The sequence below is a fragment of the Trematomus bernacchii genome, unplaced genomic scaffold, assembly GCF_902827165.1.
Source record: "Trematomus bernacchii unplaced genomic scaffold, fTreBer1.1, whole genome shotgun sequence".
Lineage (NCBI taxonomy): Eukaryota > Metazoa > Chordata > Actinopteri > Perciformes > Nototheniidae > Trematomus > Trematomus bernacchii.
In genome coordinates this window covers 197,501-218,761 of record NW_022987966.1, presented here as the reverse complement: position 1 = coordinate 218,761, position 21,261 = coordinate 197,501, and the positions used below count along the sequence as shown (strand labels likewise).

At 39.8% G+C, this 21,261-nt stretch overlaps 1 protein-coding gene across 3 annotated transcripts in view; it reads right to left on the bottom strand.

The window, feature by feature from the left end:
• LOC117471084 (mitogen-activated protein kinase kinase kinase kinase 5-like) overlaps positions 1-21,261 on the bottom strand; it is a 56,565-nt gene that overhangs the window by 3,945 nt on the left and 31,359 nt on the right. The window contains exons 9-27 of one of the 3 annotated variants that reach the window (XM_034115879.1): positions 15,243-15,374; positions 14,782-14,844; positions 14,530-14,611; positions 13,581-13,697; positions 13,241-13,322; positions 11,212-11,264; positions 10,502-10,548; positions 10,380-10,424; positions 9,936-9,953; positions 9,801-9,849; positions 8,729-8,882; positions 8,447-8,547; positions 7,952-7,993; positions 6,087-6,168; positions 5,429-5,505; positions 4,722-4,782; positions 3,874-3,976; positions 3,706-3,764; positions 2,830-2,930 (exon numbers count right to left, since the gene is read on the bottom strand). In XM_034115879.1, coding sequence (XP_033971770.1) covers positions 2,830-2,930; positions 3,706-3,764; positions 3,874-3,976; positions 4,722-4,782; positions 5,429-5,505; positions 6,087-6,168; positions 7,952-7,993; positions 8,447-8,547; positions 8,729-8,882; positions 9,801-9,849; positions 9,936-9,953; positions 10,380-10,424; positions 10,502-10,548; positions 11,212-11,264; positions 13,241-13,322; positions 13,581-13,697; positions 14,530-14,611; positions 14,782-14,844; positions 15,243-15,374 — 1,468 coding nt within the window. The remainder of the gene's footprint in view (positions 1-2,829; positions 2,931-3,705; positions 3,765-3,873; positions 3,977-4,721; positions 4,783-5,428; positions 5,506-6,086; positions 6,169-7,951; positions 7,994-8,446; positions 8,548-8,728; positions 8,883-9,800; positions 9,850-9,935; positions 9,954-10,379; positions 10,425-10,501; positions 10,549-11,211; positions 11,265-13,240; positions 13,323-13,580; positions 13,698-14,529; positions 14,612-14,781; positions 14,845-15,242; positions 15,375-21,261) is intronic. The other 2 variants (XM_034115881.1, XM_034115880.1) reach the window with 2 other exon arrangements.

The window sequence follows — 21,261 nt, the reverse complement described above, 5'->3', positions numbered from 1 at the left end:
TCTGCTCTTTTTCAGGATCATATCAGTATGTAGTGTCTTTCCTGGGATATGTCTCCATTCTTTAATGTTCAAAAAGCTCTTTATTTATCTCATACTGCCTGTGCTGCAGCACCTCTTTTCACCCTCTGTCTGAAACCAGAGCCCAATCTTGTTTTTGATTGATTCCAAAACAATATGCTACAGTACAGTACAGGTACTTCTGGGTCTCTGTGTTTCATTCAAGCTCGGCTCTGTGTGTGTGTGTGGCACGAGCCATTTTGTGTGCGTGCGCCAGCGAGCGAGAGAGAGAGACTGCACCGGTACCGGGGATCGTTGTTGTTAGCATCTGGTGCTAGCTAGCTACTTTAATGGATATAAGGAGCTGTTTCCACAACAAGGTGAAGGGAAAGTCCTCTCCTGTCAGACTGAGAGACTCAGGTGAGGTAAAGGACTCTCTGAGTGTTTAGATAGTTCACTTTAGTCTAAGTTATCTCAGTGGGTCTCAAACGGTTTGGTTACGATTAATGTAAACAATTATCTCCGAGGCACACGTTTATATGATCATTATAGGTATAAAAAAATAAGAGAATAAATGAAAAACAGGTATGAAATACAATATGACAGTAAAACAAGAATACAGTTTAAAAGGGGAGTGATTTGTAAAATATCCATAAAGAAATAGAAAATCTGTTTACAGTTCTGTTTCATATGGGTGTTGAGAGATGAGCTCTCTTAATTTTGCTCTAAAAGTCCACCAGATTGATGCTTTTAACTTCAATATTTAAAAAAATAAGCACTGGAGGGAACACAGGGATTTTAGCCTTTGCAGACCATTTCGATGCATAAAAACCTATAGAACACACACGACAGGAAAGGGGAGACTACAAAAGGCAGAATGGGGCCTCTTTCAAATAAAAGCCTTCGTCTTCTTTTGGGTTCTACAGAAGTAACTGATGATTATGATTAACTTAAAGGACCCATGTCATGGCCATTTCCACTGATCATAATTCCATTGTTGAGGTATACTAGAATAGATTTATATTGTGCATTTTTCTAAACTCACGTTGGTTTCTCATACAGCATCTCTGTAAACTACGTGTATTCACTGAATTTCACTCTCTGCCTTTAACGGCTCGTTGGAGCTCCAATAGCTCCAGCCCCCACCCTCCCTGTGAGCACAGTGTGCTCTGATTGGTCGGGACGTTGTGAATCGCGCTGAGCTCCGTGGAGGTGTTGTTTCCTTGTTAGCATACACAGCCAAACACAGCCAAACTCATCCTGAGCACACACAAAGTCACAGCCGAAGTAAAAACAATAAGTGTGGCTTGATATTGAGTAAGAAAAAGGTTGATAAACGCTGTGAGAATGGGTCTGCAGAGAGAATTTCGCCGCGATCCCAACGGTCTGTTATCAGCCTGCAGCCAGGGAGGAGAAATCAGCAGAGCTGCCTGCTCCCTGCACACAGATGTGTGTGTGAGGAAGTCCAATTTGGACCAATCAGCGGGGGCTTAACGTAACGGCTCCGCGGACGTAACGTAACGGCTCCACGGATTGGTCCATTTCGTTCCGGGTACGGCATGACATCATGACATCATGCCGTACCCGGAACGAAATGGAAGAATCAAATGGACAATGACGTATCTCCAGCGACGTGCAGTCAGGGGAGGCAGGGGAGGCAGAGCCTCACCTGTCATACTTCAATGTAACGGAAAAACAACTAAAGAAAAACTAAATAGTAATAATAATAAAATGTCTCCACTGATCTGTGTTGTAAGTGTGATTTCTGTATGATTCTAATCGCTTTTTATAGTCAAAATCAGCAAATTTGCCGAGCTCCGCTTCGGGAGCGATGAGAAGTGAGGCAGGGACGAGCACTGCCTCACGTAAGCCCACAGTAACTTGCTGGAGCGCGGGCACTAATTTAGCGCGGGCACTTATTTTGTGAGCGCGCTCAAGCCAGTTACTGTGGGGTGAGGTGAGGCACAGATGAGATCTGCCTCACCTCAGAATGCGTCACCCCACAGAAACTGTCTGGAAAGCGGGCCCTAAGCGCATGCCTGTTACCATCTCACTGTAGGTCACCAATGTAATGTTTGTAGATCCCTTTATTACATTTATCCTATCCATATGATATTTAGGCTCGCTGGTCTCATCATACAACGGCAATGAAAAAAGCACCAGGGGAGGCAGCCATAACCTCTGCCGCACTGAAGGGGGCGCACGTGAGCCCACAGGTTCTTGTTGCTACTGTAATTCTACGCAGAGACGGTAGACGCAACAACAAACTAGACTTTTGAAACTACAGGAAGATAAGGAGGACTTTTACAAAAAAGTAATAGAGATTGTTGTCCAGAAGGATAGCATGGACTTCATCTTCAAGTCAAGGTAAGACCACATTTGTAATGAAAATGGGATCTTACTAAGAAAGAACAATCCAATATTTAGATTTTGGGTATCCTTTTGTTGAACGGTCTGTTTAAAATGAATCCAAGCATCAGACTAAAAAAGCTTTTGAAAATAACTGAATATTTCGATTAAGGTCAAAATATAGTATTTGTAAATCTGACTCAGTGAGTCAGTGCCTCACCAGCCATGAACCTCACCGCACATCACTGCGTATCTCCAACGAGGCGTTTTGGGGAGGTCTTTTCTGTGTTAGAGTTTTACTCGCTACAGGGTGTACTTTGAGGGTTTGTGACTCTGCAGACCGTTTACATGCAGAAAAACCTTCATAACACACAAGGGGACGGGTAATAACCGGAAAAGCATGACATGGGACCTTTAAACGAGATGGTTTGCTTCTGCCTTCCTGAAATTTGAAACGTTGACCTTATTTTTTCATCAACATACCTTGATGAGCATGAACTTGTGCATGGGCTCGTACCACTGCAGCAGCACCACACTGGACTCCAGGCCGCAGCACAGGAACACACACCCCCCCACGCTGCCTGCTGCAGGACACACACTGCAGTTAGTCCTTTCACAGTATACTGTACAGGGGCATTGTTTAGTTTAGTTTGTTCAATTACAATTCTAAAATTCTTAAACTGCAGAAAGTGCTAGCCCTTTATTGGAGGCATATATCAGAAACAGGCCTTAGGTCTATTTGAAAGTTGATTTGGTCATGTGTTAGTATAAAGCTTTATTCTTTTCTCATCTGCTCCTCATTGCCCTGTTTAAATGTTTTCTTACTGCATTAAGACAGAATATTTTCTGTATCTTAATATTTCAAATCCAAAGCCCTGTAGCATTTCCCTCAATGCCTTCACAGATTTTGCACACAGTACTTTGTATGTAGCTACTCCCATCTTGTGGTACTTGTCAGTTACTACAAAATACCGTCTGTCTGGAACAATAACACACATTCCTATGTGACGGAATAATAATAATAATAACACTTTAGATTGAGACCAGCAAATTGTTGGAACAACCCGATTACATTGTTGAATTTATTATATGAAAGCAATTCAATGTACTTTATAACAGGCACTAGGAGCTCATCCACCCTTGATTTGTTTTTTCAATAAGACTACCAACCTTTAACAAGAAAAACTGAATTTCAATACTCAAACTAGCATTGAGCTAAGTTGGTTATAAAGGGAGCATCCTGTCCAACTGCATCACACACTATTAAAATGAAGGTAATTACGTCCAGCCTGTATGTGTTCATCACACATTCTCTCTGCAGACATTTTTTTGTTGCAATACTTCAGTATTTGTTCTCACCAGCTGCGCAGGTCTTGCAGCCTTTAGTATCAGGTATTTTACACGTCACTGCAATTTTCCTGTAAACAAAAAAATACAAAAATAATTTAGCTTTGAACTGGCATGAGCAAATGTGTTATTTAGAAAATAATGAAATATTCGAATGAAACAATAAGTAAAGAGTGTTACCTTGGTAACAGTCTGTGAGTCGGCAGGGAAACCATCCTCTGGTCTCTGCGAGCCTGTTCGTAAAGCTCCTTCAGGGAGTGTGAGTGGAGTTGAGAGGATTTACCTGGAACCAATCAGAGCAGTCGATTCCATCACAGGGTGGATACAGGTAGACAGAGAAACACACACATCATCACTAACATCAGTCTGGACACCCCCCTGACTTTGTCATAATTCCATGTAAATGTGCAGGAAAAGTTGATTTTGTATTGTATTGCTGACTTAAGGCATTGAGAGGTTCTTATCTGACCTTCTAGAGACTTTGGAACTCCCGAGGAGATCAGGGCTGCAGTATCTGTCTGCTTGTTTAAGTCACTTTTAAAATCTCACCTTTTTAGAATTGCTTTTATGTGATTTTATTTGTTGTCCTTTTTTATTTTTCATTTATTCTTATTGTTTGTTTTATTATTTTCTATGTGTTTTACTTTGTGTTCTTATGCTTATATGCTGTTGTTTAATGCACTTGCTGTCTGTGCATTTCTATGTTAAAGCACTTTATAACTATGTTTTGAAAGGGGCTATATAAATAAAGTGTATTATTATTATTATTAGGTCACTTGGCTTCTGACTAAATAATATGATGGACAAAGTAACACATGCATGGTCAATTAGGGAATATCTATATTTGTATCCAGAGTGTGATCACCGTCTTCTGATTCTGTCTCAAACCACTCAATTCAACAAAACAAGTTATTCTGCCGACTAAAATAAAAAACTAAAAATACTAAACTGTCCTGTTATATTTTCTGTAAGTTCTGAGTGAACAGAGACACACAGCTGAATTAGGATTTAATTCTTATTCAGTTTACCTGACACAGACATGAGGACGTTATTGATGGTGTAGACCCAGGTACACTTCCCTGGATACAGCTGAAAGAGAAGAAGAAGACCTCCACTCATTTCAAGCTTTCTGTCACTGATAGAGTGTGACTGATTTTCAGCAGTGATGGGAGAAGTATGCAGACACTGTAATGAGATGTAATTATGGTTCATAAAATGGTCCCTGTCAGTGTTTTTACTTTATATACAATGTAATTGGATTTATATTACTGTTGCAGTATGTTGCATTTGACTGCGGTAGATGTTTAGGGTGGTGCTCACTGTAACCTGCCACATATCTCTCAAAAGTAAACTTTTCCTGGGTTTCTCAGAAACTTCGGCTTTGAGAAAATGCATTTTAGAGCTGATCTAAAAAGGCTTTTTAATGTCTAAGAAGTGGGAGAACTTCCTCAACACAAAATAGGAACATTCACCATGAACACATCTGGAGATACTTGGGTTTCACTGGACAGGGAGGGAATGAAAACATGGACATCTGAAAAGTAACTAATGTCAGACATATGTAGTGGAGTACAATATTCACCTCTGAGATGTAGTACATTGAAATACTAAGTTCAGTACATTAAATGTGACCTTAGGAACAGTACTTGAGTAAATGTATGCAGTCCACCACACCCGAGTCCACAGTTAGTTAGGCAGTGTTATAGCTCTGTGTTATAAATGTTGAAGGTCCTACCAGCTCCATGGTGGCCTCGGAGCTGCTCAGGTTCAGGGTGTAGATCCCCTCCTCCGCCCCCAGGATCAGGTGCTGGTCTGAGGGAGGGACAGAGGAGACACAGGTCAGATCAGAAGAGAGAACAGAGAGACTCCACCCACCCCTCCAACAGCCTCTTCAGCCTCCTGCCTTCAGGAAGAAGGTTCCTCAGCCTCAGCTCCAGGCTGGGCAACAGCTTCCTCCACCAGGCGGTCAGGATGCTGAACTCTCTCCCCTCCCTCCATCTTTTCCGCCCTCTGATATCTCTCCCCTGAACTCTCCACCCTGCCTCCGACCTTTCTCCCCTGCCCCAAATGGTCCTGGACTCTAACCCCCTAACTCACTTTTCTGCCCATCTCCCATGCTACTGCACTGAAACTGTACTTTAAACACTTAAATTATATTATTGACATTTTAAACTGTATACCCCGGTTATCTAGGCCCTTTGTTTTGTTAATGTATACCATGTTTATCTAGGACCTTTTTGTTTTTTGTTTTATGTATATATGTCACACTGTAGGACTGCGGGAAACGATATTTCGATATTTCTGGATGTACAACATGTAGAATTATTGACAATAAAGCTGACTTTGACTTTGACTTTGAGAGGGTTTACTCTGATTCATCAGACTGAGGATACCTCCTTTGGCGGCCGTGCTCTCCCACGTCGTGGAGCAGTTTATCCTGAGAGGGCAGCCGTGGAAGATCTTTTTAAAGTAGACCTGGAGAGAGAGCAGAATTCAGGGTTCATTTAGTCCACAGTGTAACAAATCCACGCCCCTACACAAAGTCTCAGAACATGGATGAATGTATATTTTTGCTCTTAAAAAAAAGTGAAGTGCTTGGTAAAGATCAGTGAAGTTATTATCAGTTTTATGGCCTATACAAATGAGTGACAAGTTGAGTTAAACACATAATACTGAACAAATACTTCATGATTATATTTTCTTTTATAGATACACACGTTTCCATGTGTTTCTCAAACATAACTCTAAAGAAAGGCTTCTCTGGATGGTTGTTGCAGCCCAAGGAAAGTAATACAAACAGATACATAGAGAACAAGTATGCTAAACATATAAAAGATATATAAAACTAAAATAAGAATACAGTAAATATCGAAACAGCGAAGTTCATGTTTTCAGTATAAAACAGACTAATTTATGATATGATAAAGAAGTGTTTGTTTGTACATATTGAAATGATATTGTACACTATGGTAGATTATGATAGGATATGAGATCAGCGACGTGCAGTCAGTGGAGGCAGGGGAGGCAGAGCCTCACCTGTCATACTCCAATGTAACGGAAAAACAATTAAAGAAAAACTAAATAGTAATAATAATAAAATGTCTCCACTGATCTTGTGTAAATGTGATTTCTGTATGATTCTAATCGCATTTTATAGTCAAAATCAGCAAATTTGCCGAGCTCCGCTACGGGAGCGATGAAAAGTGAGGCAGGGACGTGCTCTGCCTCTCGTAAGCCCACAGTAACTTGCTGGAGCGCAGGCACTAATTTAGCGCGGCCACTTATTTTGTGAGCGCGCTCAAGCCAGTTACTGTGGGGTGAGGTGAGGCACAGATGAGATCTGCCTCACCTCAGAATGCATCACCCCACAGAAACTGTCTGGAAAGCGGGCCCTAAGCGCATGCCTGTTACCATCTCACTGTAGGTCACCAATGTAATGTTTGTACATCCCCTTATTTCACTTATATATGATATTTAGGCTCGCTGGTCTCATCGTACAACGGCAATGAAAAAAGCACCAGGAGAGGCAGCCATAACCTCTGCCGCACTGAAGGGGGCGCACGTGAGCCCACAGGTTCTTGTTGCTACTGTTATTCTACCGCAAACAACAAACTAGACTTTTGAAACTACAGGAAGATAAGGAGGACTTTTACAAAACAGTAATAGAGATTGTTGTCCAGAAGGATAGCATGGACTTATATTCATCTTCAAGTCAAGGTAAGACCACAACTGTAATGAAAATGGGATCTTACTTAGAAAGAACAATCCAATATTTAGATTTTGGGTATCCTTTTGTTGATCGGTCTGTTTAAAATTAATCATAGCATCAGACTAAAAAAGCTTTTGAAAATAACAGAATATTTCGATTAAGGTCAAAATAGGCTATAATATTTGTAAATCTGACTCTGAAAGAGTCAGTGCCTCACCAGCCATGAACCTCACCGCACGTCACTGTATGAGATATAGTAAAAGGTTATGTAAATGAAGTTCCAAAGCAAGAACATATATTGTCATTTCAAAGCAAATGAATATAATACTGAAAGATTTGGAGTTTAATGTTAGAAAATATGACCATTTTCATTGTCTTTGTTCAGGCTCAAAAGCTTCACTGGAAATATGTGTAATAAATGTGGAGCCTGCTGGATTTGAATCTTGGATTGTGTTTTTACCACATGTGATATGAGTCGCATCTCAAACCCTCCGGAGCAGCGGAGTTTAAACTAAGGGAGGAGAGCTTGTGGAAAGGAAAGACACTCACCGGGGGTTTCTTCAGGACAGGGCTGCTGCACTCAGTGGGGTCCTGAGGATAAAAGCATTACATTTCATCTATATAGTTGTGTTTGTAATAACAGTGAGAATAGTGAGAACACAGTTACGCAGAACCCAAATGACATCTTCCCAAAATTAGCTTTGTCCAAACCTCAACTTACACATTACAGTTATTAACATCATTATTGTTTTAATTATTTGTATATTCATGAATCTTCTTATAGTTTCAGCTGTTTTCAGCTCATATAAACTGTTGTCTATTTTATAACAAACATATTTGATAAGCTATTTGATTGTTTTGTGTGCAGAAATCTTGATTTGTAAAGAAACAAGTTGTCATGTACAGTAACTGTGGTCAAATCAAAAGTATCGCCTCTGAAATGTAGTGCAGTCAAAGTTAAAGAGCAATGACAAACTCAAGTACCCTAACTCTGTGGTGAGTAATGAGTCCATGTGGTCACAGCCCTCAGATTGACAGGCGTACCTTTGAGGGGGGTCTCCATTTGCGTATGCCTTTAGGGGGGAGCTCAGGAGGGGGGGAGTCTCCTGGGGGGTCCATCAACTGGACAGGGAAGGACATAGGGTCTGGATTGCACACACACACACACACACACACACACACACACACACACACACACACACACACACACACACACACACACACACACACATGAAAATAGACATCAATTTTGTTTTTATTGATGGGTCATTTATATAGTTTGAATCATATTTCACACTCAATCTAGAGTGAGGGGGGGCGGCCCACCTGAGTGTCGGGAGGACCGGGGTTTGGGTGTGGGTCGGACCTGAGACACACTGGTGGTCCTGATGAGAGGGGTGGGGGGGTACAGAGAGCAGGGCTTCCTCCCCCGCTCCTCCTCCCCCGCCATGCTCTCCTCTGAGCTGCTGCGAGCTTTAGGCTACACACACACACACACACACACACACACACACACACACACACACACACACACACACACACACACACACACACACACACACACACACACACACACACACACACACACACACACACACACACACACACACACACACACACACACACACACACACACATGGTGAGTGTGTTTCTAACAGAATAAACTGCTATCCACAACTAAGCGATCAGGGAACTATATGTCTGACAGCTTCAGTTACTTTAGAGTTGTGTGTGAGAAAATGTGTGCCCTTTCTGTCCGGTGAAAACCACGTCCCTCCAGTTGTGTTGATTTTGAACATTTGTGATAAACTAAAAGATGGAATGTTCCTTTAGATGTTTAGAATAGATATATATATATATATATATAGCTTTGTCACAAAGCTGAAAACAGGGCTGAGAAACGTATGAAAAGTTGACATTTCAGAGATACGTGGTTCTCACAGGACAGTGATGATACACACATACTGTATGAGGGTTATATAAAATATGATGCATTGCTGTAAATTAAACTACCCGACAGTATATAAAGGAGTTAAAATGAGCATTTTGCTAATACATTCTTACATGCTGTTACTTAAGTTAGCTGAATGACGTACTATACTTTTACTTGAATATTTCCAACTTGTGGTATGTGTACTTTAACTTTAACTAATTTTTTGTTAATAAAACAACAGTAATGCAAAAATCTTAAACTTTCTGGAATGAATGAATGACAATTGAGAAAGGCAAACACTATCTATATTTTATATTTTAAGTTTCTGCTTTCACATAACATTTTTTTATTTTATTACAGGCAATAACCTCATTAAAAAAAAGTGTTTTGTCTTGAAATGCACATCCCGTCACTGTAATATCAAACATTGTTCATGTATTGGTTCAGGGATCTGTTGATAATCACCTTTGGTGGAAGTGGAGGTGGAGTCTCATTAGCTGTCATTATGAAACTGCTGGTGAGAGAGAGAGCATGCTCGGTGTGTTCATTATACAAATACACAATATTAATACACATGTGAGGGTGTTTATTCAGACTAACCCAGGTGTCATCGTAGGGCTGAGGGAGACAGAAGACAGAGGGAATTTGTCAATGCAATATATTTACATTTTACTGCACTGTAAATACCCAAGGGTACTTTTCAATAATTACATTGTACGGTTTCAAATGTTGCTTTTACACTTCTGCTTATAAACATTTTGGTAGACAATATATTACTTTTTACTCCTTTTGACAACTGTAGTTACTTTGCAGGTAAGAGTGTTTTTTATGCTGGTACTTTTATACTATATTTTTTAGCAAGACTTGAATTAAATGCAGGACTTGTACTACACTATAGTTCTTAACTCAATTAAAGATCTTCTTCCACATTTCATATCATATTTTAATGTGAACATTACACATCAGTTTGAATTCAGTATACCGTTTTGGAACCAATAATTATGCTCTGTGGTATTTAGATAAACAGGGTTTATGTTTTCTTACATATCCACATCATCATAGTCATCGTCTGAGTCTGAGTCCTGATCCCTGAGATGACAGAAAGAGAGGTTAGCTTCTTTAATTTAATGTTCAATGTGACTCCCTGTCTGTGAGGAGCCTCTCACCTCACTGGACTCTTGTTACTGCTGCTGGATCCCAGGGAAGGTCTTAACTGTGAAAATAAATACAACTGATTAGACAGTATTTGTAAAAACAGACATATAGAGATATAAAACATGAAGTAGGACAGAGAAACTAGAAAGACAGAACCCAACCTTTCGCTATCTGTTGTTAAGTTAATGTTTTGTTTGCCTTCACACAAAATGTATATATAAATGTCACAAAATCTGCATTTTATTTAGACATGTTGAAAAATCTGGTCTAGCTGTGATACAGCGCTTCCTTTCTTAAGCATAGGGTACACTGGACCATCCATTACCAAAAGAAAAGAAAATTCCATCCCACAATGCTTTGCAGCAGCAACATTTAGCAAGTTTATTTCTAATTTTTTATAAACTTGCCACTCATGTTCATTTTTTTATTGTATCTTATTGTATCTTTAGAATATTTTTAACGTGTGTAATGCTTGACAACATTGCTGTGACTCATTTATTATTATTATTATTATTATTATTATGTATTACGTGTGCGTGCGTGCATGTGTGTGTGTGTGTGTAATGTGAAACAGCTATGAGGGTCATACCGATACACAGCTGTGGAGTAAGAGTGTTAAAGTGAGCCTGCCGGAGACAGGCGTGAGAGGAGAGGCAGTAGACAGAGACAGATGACTAGAACTAGAACTACTACTCAAACTCTGGATGTGTGATGAACTTACTGTTGTGTTTGGTGATTGGTTCTTCACAGGCCTCTGAGTGTAAATCTGTTCCACTGAGAGCAAAACAATTGAACACAATGAAACTGTGAACATTTGCATTGCATTTTATTTATGCAGAGAAATCAAAATAAAGCAGAATAAATGTGTATTCTGTCACCACCAGCATTCAAATGAACGGATCAATTAAGAGCAACAGGGAGTGAAATAATGCCTACAGTAATCAATAGCATTTAGTAATACTGTGAATGAGAACAGTTAAGATGCTAAGAAAAATATAGAATTAAGGCAAGTAAGCAGGTTAATCACCATCTCTCTTTTGTACTGCTGTAAACATTTACATTTCCCTCTTAAGTATACTGTATTCGCTGTATGCATGTAATGTATATCGCAGGGCTGGAGTATCTAAGTACACATATTTAAATACTGTATATTAGTACGCTTCAGAGAGTTTAGTATTTCCACTTTATGCTTCTGCTTAACTACATCTGAAAGGGAAATATTGTACATGTTACCCCATTACATTAATTAAGAGTAATGTATTCTTCAGATTCACATTAATAATATGAAATACAAACAACAAATATTTTGTGTATTTTTCTCGGCCATGTCCACACAGACACCAGGGTTGCGGTCGAATACTCCAAAAAATCAGCTCCTAAGTTCTAACCCTATCGTCTATTCCTTGACCTCTGAGTGAAACGTCACGGGGTTAAGGGATAGACGATAGGAGAATTCAAAAGGATTTAGGAGAAGAGACTGCGGTACTTTAGAGAATCGACTGCACTTTCACTATCCGACGTGTTTATGATGCGCCAGCGGAGGTCATAAATGTGCGCCTGCTGCTGTGGGGAAACTATGGAAACTACAGTTTTCTATACAGCGGACTACAACATGGATGTTTAATAAGAACGAGGGACTACTGTAAACTCATCTAGAGACTCTGCACCGTGCTCTGATGCTGTTGTTTTATGCTTTATGAACGGGGACAACAGAGAAACATATTCTTCATGATCAAAGTTGGAATTGAAATAAAAAAGGAAAGTGAAACTTATGCTCGTCACCCTCTCCCTCCGGTTCACATTAATACAAATGATCCCAATACGTATGATTGTATGAAAAGATCTTAAAATCAATACAAATGTATTTATTATAAACGTTAGTCCTTAACATCTATCACTGTGTATATCACCATTCAAACATCTTTTAAAAGTTGAACAAACCCCACACAGCTCAGTAAAGACTGTGAAATGTTGACTTTATTTGATCATTTCAGTAAAAACTAACATTCATATTTCTCTTTTTGATTATAATACTGATGAACGTTCAAAACAAAGCACTTTGGCAACTTACCACATACGTTTTAAAATGCTTAATAAGCACCGTAACTTTCATGATATCATTTCTCGTTCATAATCGGTTGTTTCCGTGAACGGCCGACTGTTGTGTGACGGCAAATGCCGTGGCCGCAAGGCATTGTGGGGCAGCATTTTCTCCTCTCCTTTAGGTTAGGGAGGTCCAGTGGTTCCTAAGCTAAAGGAGGTTATAAAGGAAGTTTGAAACCTCCTTTCCTTTCATTTAGAGAATTGGAACGGCACTTATCATGGCTGCCACTGAGGGACTTCCGGGTCATTTCACTCCGTTAGGAAGGTTCCTAAGCAAAATGGACTATTCGACCGCAACCCAGGTTCATAATACTGCAATGCAAAGGCTGCCAGGAGTGGTGCTCAATCACCATTGTCCTACCAGACTCTGCCATAGATAAGGACATAACATACAAATCTTTAAGAAAATTACATTATTATAACTATTAAAGATCTGAGTACTTCTTCCACCTGGAGTATATACTTTTACTGAAATCAAGAAGGGCTTTTTAGGTTTGCTGTTGTAAATCACTAATCTGTTGACTAGAAAAACAAATTGTTGCTGGCTGGTCCTAAAAGTCCTAAAAATCAGCGTCCAACTTCAAATCTGTAATATGTTCTCTCAAGGTTGATAGCTCGATAGCTAAAGTGAAAGAGAGATTTCTTACAGCTGATGTCAGAGTTGGTCCTCTCTGCCTGGTTGTGTTTGTTGATGGACTGGATTCTCCTCAAAGATCCAGGCAGCGCCACCTTAAAGCAACAAGAAAACATGGGTCATTCTATCAGGGTCTATCATGTCAGGTAGGAGAGGGAGGGGAGTCTGTTGACAACCTGACAAAAAACCACATTTTAAAACTAAATGTTTTTAAGTGTAAAGTTAGTAAGTAAATACAAAATAAAAGAGTTGTGGCTGGAATAATACATGAAACACTATTTTTCCTCATCAATAATTAATAAATAAAGGAGGAATCATGATTTATCAGTTATTAATAATAATGTGGTTAAGACCTCCATCTCTTCGTCCTCCGTCCCCAGGCAGGACTTGAGCTTCTCCGGGTTTCTATACTTCTCCAGCAGGTCCAGGGTCAGCTCCCTGTTCAGGCCATGCTGGGTCAGAAAGCTTTGCTGCAGAGACAGAAGCAGCGAAGGAGGGAGGAAACACAGAGAAGGTAAGTTATTAGGAGGAAGATCTGGATGATTGTAAAGACCACCCAGACCAGGATGTACATGTCATACGTGTGTGTTCTGCTACACGTGTGTGAAAAAAAAACTACTTCAATTTGAAATCTTCATTAAAACGTGGGAAATATTTATTTTCGATAGCGGTATTGACAGCAGGGAATGCCAAAAATAAAAGCAGTGGCCCTGTGTCGAACAGTTCAAACTGTTCAAGTCATAACGAGCAAACAGACCTTTCCAGAAATACACAATCCTGCCATGAGTTAGTACAAAGACGTTAATCGTACATTGGCTTGGAGGGTTAGACAACTTTTTTGTGCGTGACGATTCTTTGTGTTTGCGTCCACCTGATGAATGTAAGTCCAATATGATCTATTTTAGATCTGCTTTTGGACTCTACCACCTCCAGAGGGAAACATTAGGAACTGTATCTGCTAAATGCTCCACTTTGTTCACCAGCTAGTCTTTAGCAACTAGAGCTGTATTGAGTTTTTCAAGGTTTTTCCTCAAATACAGTAGGACACTATGAGAGCGTCAAGAGCCTACAAGTTAGAAATGGGGGTCTCAGAAAGAAACAGCAATTACAGGGAACTATCATTCCATGCAGGTTCATCACTACGAACAACTCTTTTCCCATTTTCATTTGACATTTTGTTATAATATCCACAATTAGTGTTTACTCCTTCAAACTGACAGCTACATGAATGACAAATGAGTTAATGTGATGCACAGCTGACACTATATAACCAGAGCAGGAGCAGATGTTAGCGGTACTGACTGTGAGCATCTTGGAGGCGCTGGGTCTCTTCCTTGGATTCCTCACCAACATGGACTTTACAAAGTTATAAAACATGGAGGACCTGCAGACAGGAGATAAGTTAGTAGCATTTTGTATCGTGGAATTATGAAAGACAGATATAATGTAATGATACAGATAAATCCAAGGCCAGGAAGTTACATTTGATAGACAATAATCATTGGCTCCTATGATTTGATCACTGAATGTAATGTGTTATTGTTTTATAATTACCATTTAGACTTGTCCTTGAGTTTAGGAGGCTGGTACCCACTCTTTGACATGAGAAACAGGACCCTGTGGGGCGGGGGGCATAGTCAATAGGAATCTGTGTTAGCTTAACCATCTGCATAATGTGACATGTTGCATAACTTTGTTAGCTGAACCAATAACAGCTTAGTGTTTTCTTCTTCACATGAAGGGAGCACAGCTGACAGAAAACTGTAGTGGAACAAAAAGTACATTTGCCATTCGAGTATTCGAGTATAAGTATAAAGGAGCAGAATGTGGAAATACTTAAAGTACAAGTAGCTCAAATTGTTATTTAACCTTTTTGAGCAAATGTAATTTGTTAGAGTCCACAACTGGTCAGCCCAATGAAGATGATTCTTTACTATTTATGTGAGTGTTTGTGTGTTTTTAGGTGCAGAAGTGTACACATGCTCGGAGAGGTGTGTGTTGCAGTGTGTATTCACCGCAGTGGATGGACATCAAACATTGGCGGCTGCAGCTCTGCCAGCTCGATGGCTGTGATGCCCACCGACCAGATGTCACACAGTTCATTGTAGCCGCCTTTAATCTCCACTGCTGCCACCTCTGGCGCCATCCTGAGCACAGGAGGGAAACATCAACAAAATATATCAGCACCACAGAAACCAGCTAATGGTGTGAAAGTTCAATTATATGGTTGCTAATGTAATGACACAATTTGAATCGGAAAAAGTATTTCAAAATAATGACTAGGTATTTCAAAATTAGTAGTAGTGGGTATTTTTAGATCTATGTAAAGCAGGGGTGGGGAACCTTTTTCCTCTCAAGGGCCATTTCAATTTTTACAACATCCTCCGAGGGCCGTACAAATTATTAAACTCAACCTCTGCTTAAAATTAATAAAATCACAACTGGGAAAACATTTTTTTTTTTAAATGTTGAAGTTAAAAGCATCAATCTGGTGCACTTTGAGAGCAACATGAAGAGATCTATGGATACATCTCAACACCCATATGAAACAGAACTGGAAGCAGATTTTCTTTATGGATATTTTACAAATTACTTCCCTTTCAAACTCTATTCTTGTTTATTAATAACAACTTTTTTATACTGTCATACCCTCCTGGGACCAGAGGGAAAAAAGTGTCTTCAAATTTCTTTTTTTTTGTGATTTCCTACCTATTTAGGGTTTAAAAAACATCTTGCAATTTATTTTATTTTATTTTATTTTTAAATGTTATAGTATGTCCACTGTAGAGGACGTCGGGACCATATTAGTTTGAAAAGACAGCCAAAATGAACAGATAGACTATGTAACGTACTGTATTATGGTTATAGAGTGATATTAATACAATAATACATTCACCTTTATTTAAAACATAAATAAGTAATTGATCTGAACATTGCTGTTTATTTAGTCACTAAAAAACTAGTTTGGTTTTTGGTGAATCTTTCCAGATCTTCAAAGACTTTGTAGTCAATGTAGTGGGAAAAGTACCTCATTGACTCCAGTCGGCACGGGCTGTAGGGTCATCTTGACTAGTTTTATGGATGTGGTCTCCATTTGACCATGCTCATAGAAACAAAGCTTGCATTCCTGAGGCAATTCTCATTTTTCATGGCTCCACTTAAAGTGGACCTATCATGCTATATTTAAATGATATATTGTAGGGCCATACCTATATAAGTTATATTTATACGTTTCTGTTTTCAAAATACCAAACAGATCATGCATTTTAGCCATGCCTCATTTCGCTCTATGTGCTGTTTGCTGTCTACGGGTCTGATTCTGCTGACCACGCCCCCCTGCAGGAGAGGGGAGACGTGCTCTGATCAGCTGCTGGGCTGTCAGAAGAGGGGGAGAAAAAGAGATCTCCGTCCTCCGTGTTTTATTATATAGAGTCGTTATTCATTTGTTTTAACCTGTTAAGCACCAAGCCTGTTTTTCATGTTTCAGGCTCAAAAATGACATGCCCAAAACAAATGGCTACAACCTAACTTCTAAAAGGGTTATATGAATAATTTCTTTTATCAAAGCAAGGTTACATCTGTGAGTTGGATGTAGAAGTGTCAGAATCAATATAAATGTTTTTTATTTTAAAGAAAATTCAGATTTTACATAGTAAAAGACTGTAAATTATAGTGTCCGTCCAAAAATAATTTTTTACAGATAGTGAAAACTACCCTTGGATGATGGGTTAGTCGACTAAAAGCTTTAGGAATCCAAAGTACAACATATAATAAGTACCCTGTATCAAGATTGATGCAAAACAAGTGACATTTGACCTTTTTAGAGAGGTTTAGCCAAAACCACCCCACCTCTGAGGTGATTTTTTTTTTTCATATCTCTGGCCCCCCTTGGTCGATTTTGATGGTTGACACCTCTTTCTGACCGTTAGAGCCAATATAATCGAAGGGGGAGGCCCACATACACACTCATTGTAAAGAGAAAAGGTGGGGGCTGTGCGCATGTAACTCTAGGGCAGAGTGCAGCTATCTCTCCCTCTGGGATTTGGAAACTAAAAAGCAGTTTTATTGCTTATGGATTATCAGAAATAATTTCAAAGAGGGCACAGATACATTGGATGAACCTATGGATTAACTGCAGCATCGTTTTTTTATCGTTTTAATGCCATTGAAGACCAGTTTTGACCAAGGTAAGCCATGTTAGCGTTTCTAGCTACCTAGCTCCACATGTTATGATGTACGCTTTCGTTTATAGCGTCGCAAATGTTTATCACTGAGTGTTGAGGAGGGCACCACTAGATTCAGTGTCTCCAGGACACCAAAGACGAGTGGTTGGCTGTGCATCTAGGATAAGTAATAAGGGAGTTATTGTGAGTTTAAGTGCCGTTTTAGGTTAAATTTCTTCGCTCGTGGCTAATTCAGAGGCTGAGTGCTAGCATTGTGGGGTTTTTTTGGAAAAAAAAATTAAAAAGATCAGTTAGCTGAGTTTCTTCCCGTTACATGGATATAAAACATTCATAGTTTTATTAAATATTAAGATTCCTTAGACGTTGTTTCCTGCAAATGACGCGTTTATCCGCCCGGTACCGGGGGGGCCGTGCGTAACAGGTTAAAGCTCAATAAATAACAAAGAAGACCTTTGACTGGCACTTTTCTAATTTTGTCCGGAAGATTTAAACTTTAACGGACATCTTGACCGGCGAAAGTAACTGAAACTGAAACTCTGCCGCACGGTCCCCTCGTTCCTTGGAAGAGGCGGAGGTGGGTGTTTGTCATCTGCTGGTGGACTAACCGGAGAGAATTACAGTGCTTGCTTCGACGGGGAGGGATTGCATTGAGCTGCAAACACTTGCCTCGGGGAGGGAGAAAAAAAGCCACAGCGGAGAATAAACAGTAGGGTAACCATGGTAACCATGGTAACTATGGGCGGGAAGTCTTCTTCGCTGCTTTTGTGGCAGACTACAGCGCCACTTACAGGCCTGGCATATGTACTACAGCGTCTCCAGCGCTTTCGAGCGGCAATGGCCGGGCGTGGCCCTACCCCACATTCCCCTGATAGGTGGAGAGTTGGCCCAATAGCCGTAGCGCCACCGTCCTGACGTCAGGGCAGTGTTCAAATCTGGATCAGTTTTTATCAGATCCGTTGCAGCCCCTTTTTTAGAGATTTGGGTATGGAGGAAAATAGAGAGGGTTGTGTTTTCTGACACTTGGTGAGTTCCCTGGAACACCGGGGACACATATTCATGTATACAAGACGTACAAAAGTGCATTTTGCATGATAGGTCCCCTTTAAAATAAAAACAACAATAAGACATACGTGCTACTCTTGGCCCACAGAGGGCCATGTATTTCCAGCTCGTCCCTATCTGTCTCTCTGTCTGTGTCTGTGCGCTCATGGAGCCTCCTGCATCTTTCCCCCCCTTCTGCTTGACCCTCTTCTCTCCCAGGTGTGAAATCCTCATCTCTCTCATCATCTGAGAGCTCCAAATCTTAATCTCCCTTAACTATCTGGTACAGAAAATGTCTGCTTCAGTTCCGTCTCCTGCAACAATATTGAGTCATAAAGTCCATGAAGATGGTCCTGACGTCCACTAGAATGGACATTTATAAAAGGGCTGTTATTTGAAAACTTGAATTATTTAATTGCTTTCAGAACTAATTATATAGTTCCTCACATGTTAATAAACAAGAACATATATGATTTTCATGGTAAAAATTACAATTATTCAACAATATTTGACTCCTGCTTCTATACAATTTTGTTTTTGGTATGCCAGCCATTTTGGATGAAAAGAAAGAGGAACTTCCCAGCATGCAATTTTAACTAATGACATATCACTGGAAAGCCCAGGATGTCCTCTGTACAGTACATCAGGGATTGATAGAGTAGCTCAAAAGAGTAAAAGGAGATGCATGTTAACAAAATGTCCACTACAGTGGACATTTTCAATGGGCTGGGTCCCAGGAGGATATAGTATTTTATACCAGTTTTTCCTTTATTCTCTTTTTTATTACTATAAGGATCATATAAAATAAAGATGTGCCTCACTGCACATTTACATCACTGGTTGTAGAAAAAGCTTCTTATATTCGTTAGCATAGCTAGCTAACCAGATGCTAATAACAACAAAGTTATTGACTGTATGATCAGTATGACAGAACAGATCGCCACTGGGCTTTCAACTAAAGACACGCAAAAACTGCAGCATGTGTACGGCTCCTTATGGGTACTGCAATTTCTGAAGTGGAATTTTCCGTCAGAACTACACCCCTGTCAGACAAGACATATACCACGTGATGACACGTTAGGCTCGTGTTGTGTTCATGGACCCTGACCTTGGCCAGGAAAAACAGGCACTCGCTTTTTTAATTATTTTGCGGTCTAGATTTCCTTCATTTTTTGTGTAGTGCATCAAATTGTGACATTTTTGTTTTGAACTATACATGTTCCCTTTTTTTTTTCAAAATAAAAAAATAAGTATAATAATTTTTTTTTACATTTTTTTTATTTAACCTTTATTTAACCAGATAAAAACATTGAGATAAAATCTCATTTTCAATGCTGACCTGGCCAAGAAGGCAGCAACGTTACACATAACACATAACACAAACATATAAAATACAGAGAACATAACTAAGAAAACAAAAGACGAAAAAGCAGTCACTACATTGTGCACATTGGGACAGTAAGAAAAGTACACTACTTGTTACTGCAAGAGCAGCTGGTGGTGAGGACTTCAGACAACTTCAATTTAAAACATGCTATTGAGACAAGTGCCATCAGTTTTAGGCGTGATTGAAGGTCATTCCAAGACCAAGGACCATAATAAGAAAGACTCCTTTTTCCAGCCTCAGTCCGCACAGCAGGTACCTGGAACCGTATCCAGGCACTGGATCTGAGGTTGTAAGAGTCGCAAACTGGGGCAAATCTGACACATATGTACAGTGGAAGCTTACCTAAAATGGCTTTATACATTAATAAAAACCAGTGCTGCATCCTACGCATAGTAAGTGAGGACCATCCAGTTAGGCTATACAGTGTGCAATGATGAGTCCTATAGGGTGCATTTGATATATACCGCAGTGCAGCATGGTAGAGTGGGTCAAGTTTGGCCAAAACAGTGGGACAGGCAAATCTATAAATGGTATCACTGTAGTCCAGCTGGGACAGGAATAAGCCAGAGACCAACCTTTTACGGGATGAAATTGAAAAACAACATTTAAGTCTGAAAAGGAAGCCAAGAGTGAATTTCAATTTCTTTGTTAAAACTTCAATATGGTGTTTAAAGTTCAGATTACTGTCCAACCAAAAGCCCAGATATTTGTAGGTATCAACAAACTCAACAGAAACGCCATCAAGGGTGTCAATGGAGAGGCAAGAGGACGCTGACTTGGGAGCAAAAAGCATTGCTTTGGTTTTCTTACTGTTCAATAGCAGTTTGGAATCAAGAAGTGCATGCTGCAGCGTGATACAATCTGATTTTAAATTGGAAACGGCCATATCCAGAGAAGGAGCACATGAGTATACAATAGTGTCATCAGCATACATATGATAGGTAGAAAATTGCATCTGATCACAAATATTGTTTACATATAATAAAAAGAGCAAGGGCCCCAAAATAGAGCCCTGTGGAACTCCCTTCTCCAAGGTGACAGGGTCAGAGACAGTACTACCCAACCTGACGCATTGAGTACGGTCGGTTAGATAACTCTGAAACCAGCAAATGGCATTGTGACCGAAACGAGACACCAACATAACATTAGACATAATGTGGTGATCTACAGTGTCAAATGCTTTGGCTAGGTCAATAAACAATGCAACACAAACTGATTTCTTATCCAAAGCAGCCTTAATATCGTCTAAGACTTTCAGACTGGCAGTCACAGTACTGTGCTTTGATCTGAATCCAGATTGCATAGGGTTAAGGATGTTGTGTGAATTTAAAAAAGTTTTAGCTGAGTAGAAACAAGGGACTCAAGAATCTTTGATAACACAGAAAGATTTGAGATAGGACGATAGTTATTCAACTCCGTGGG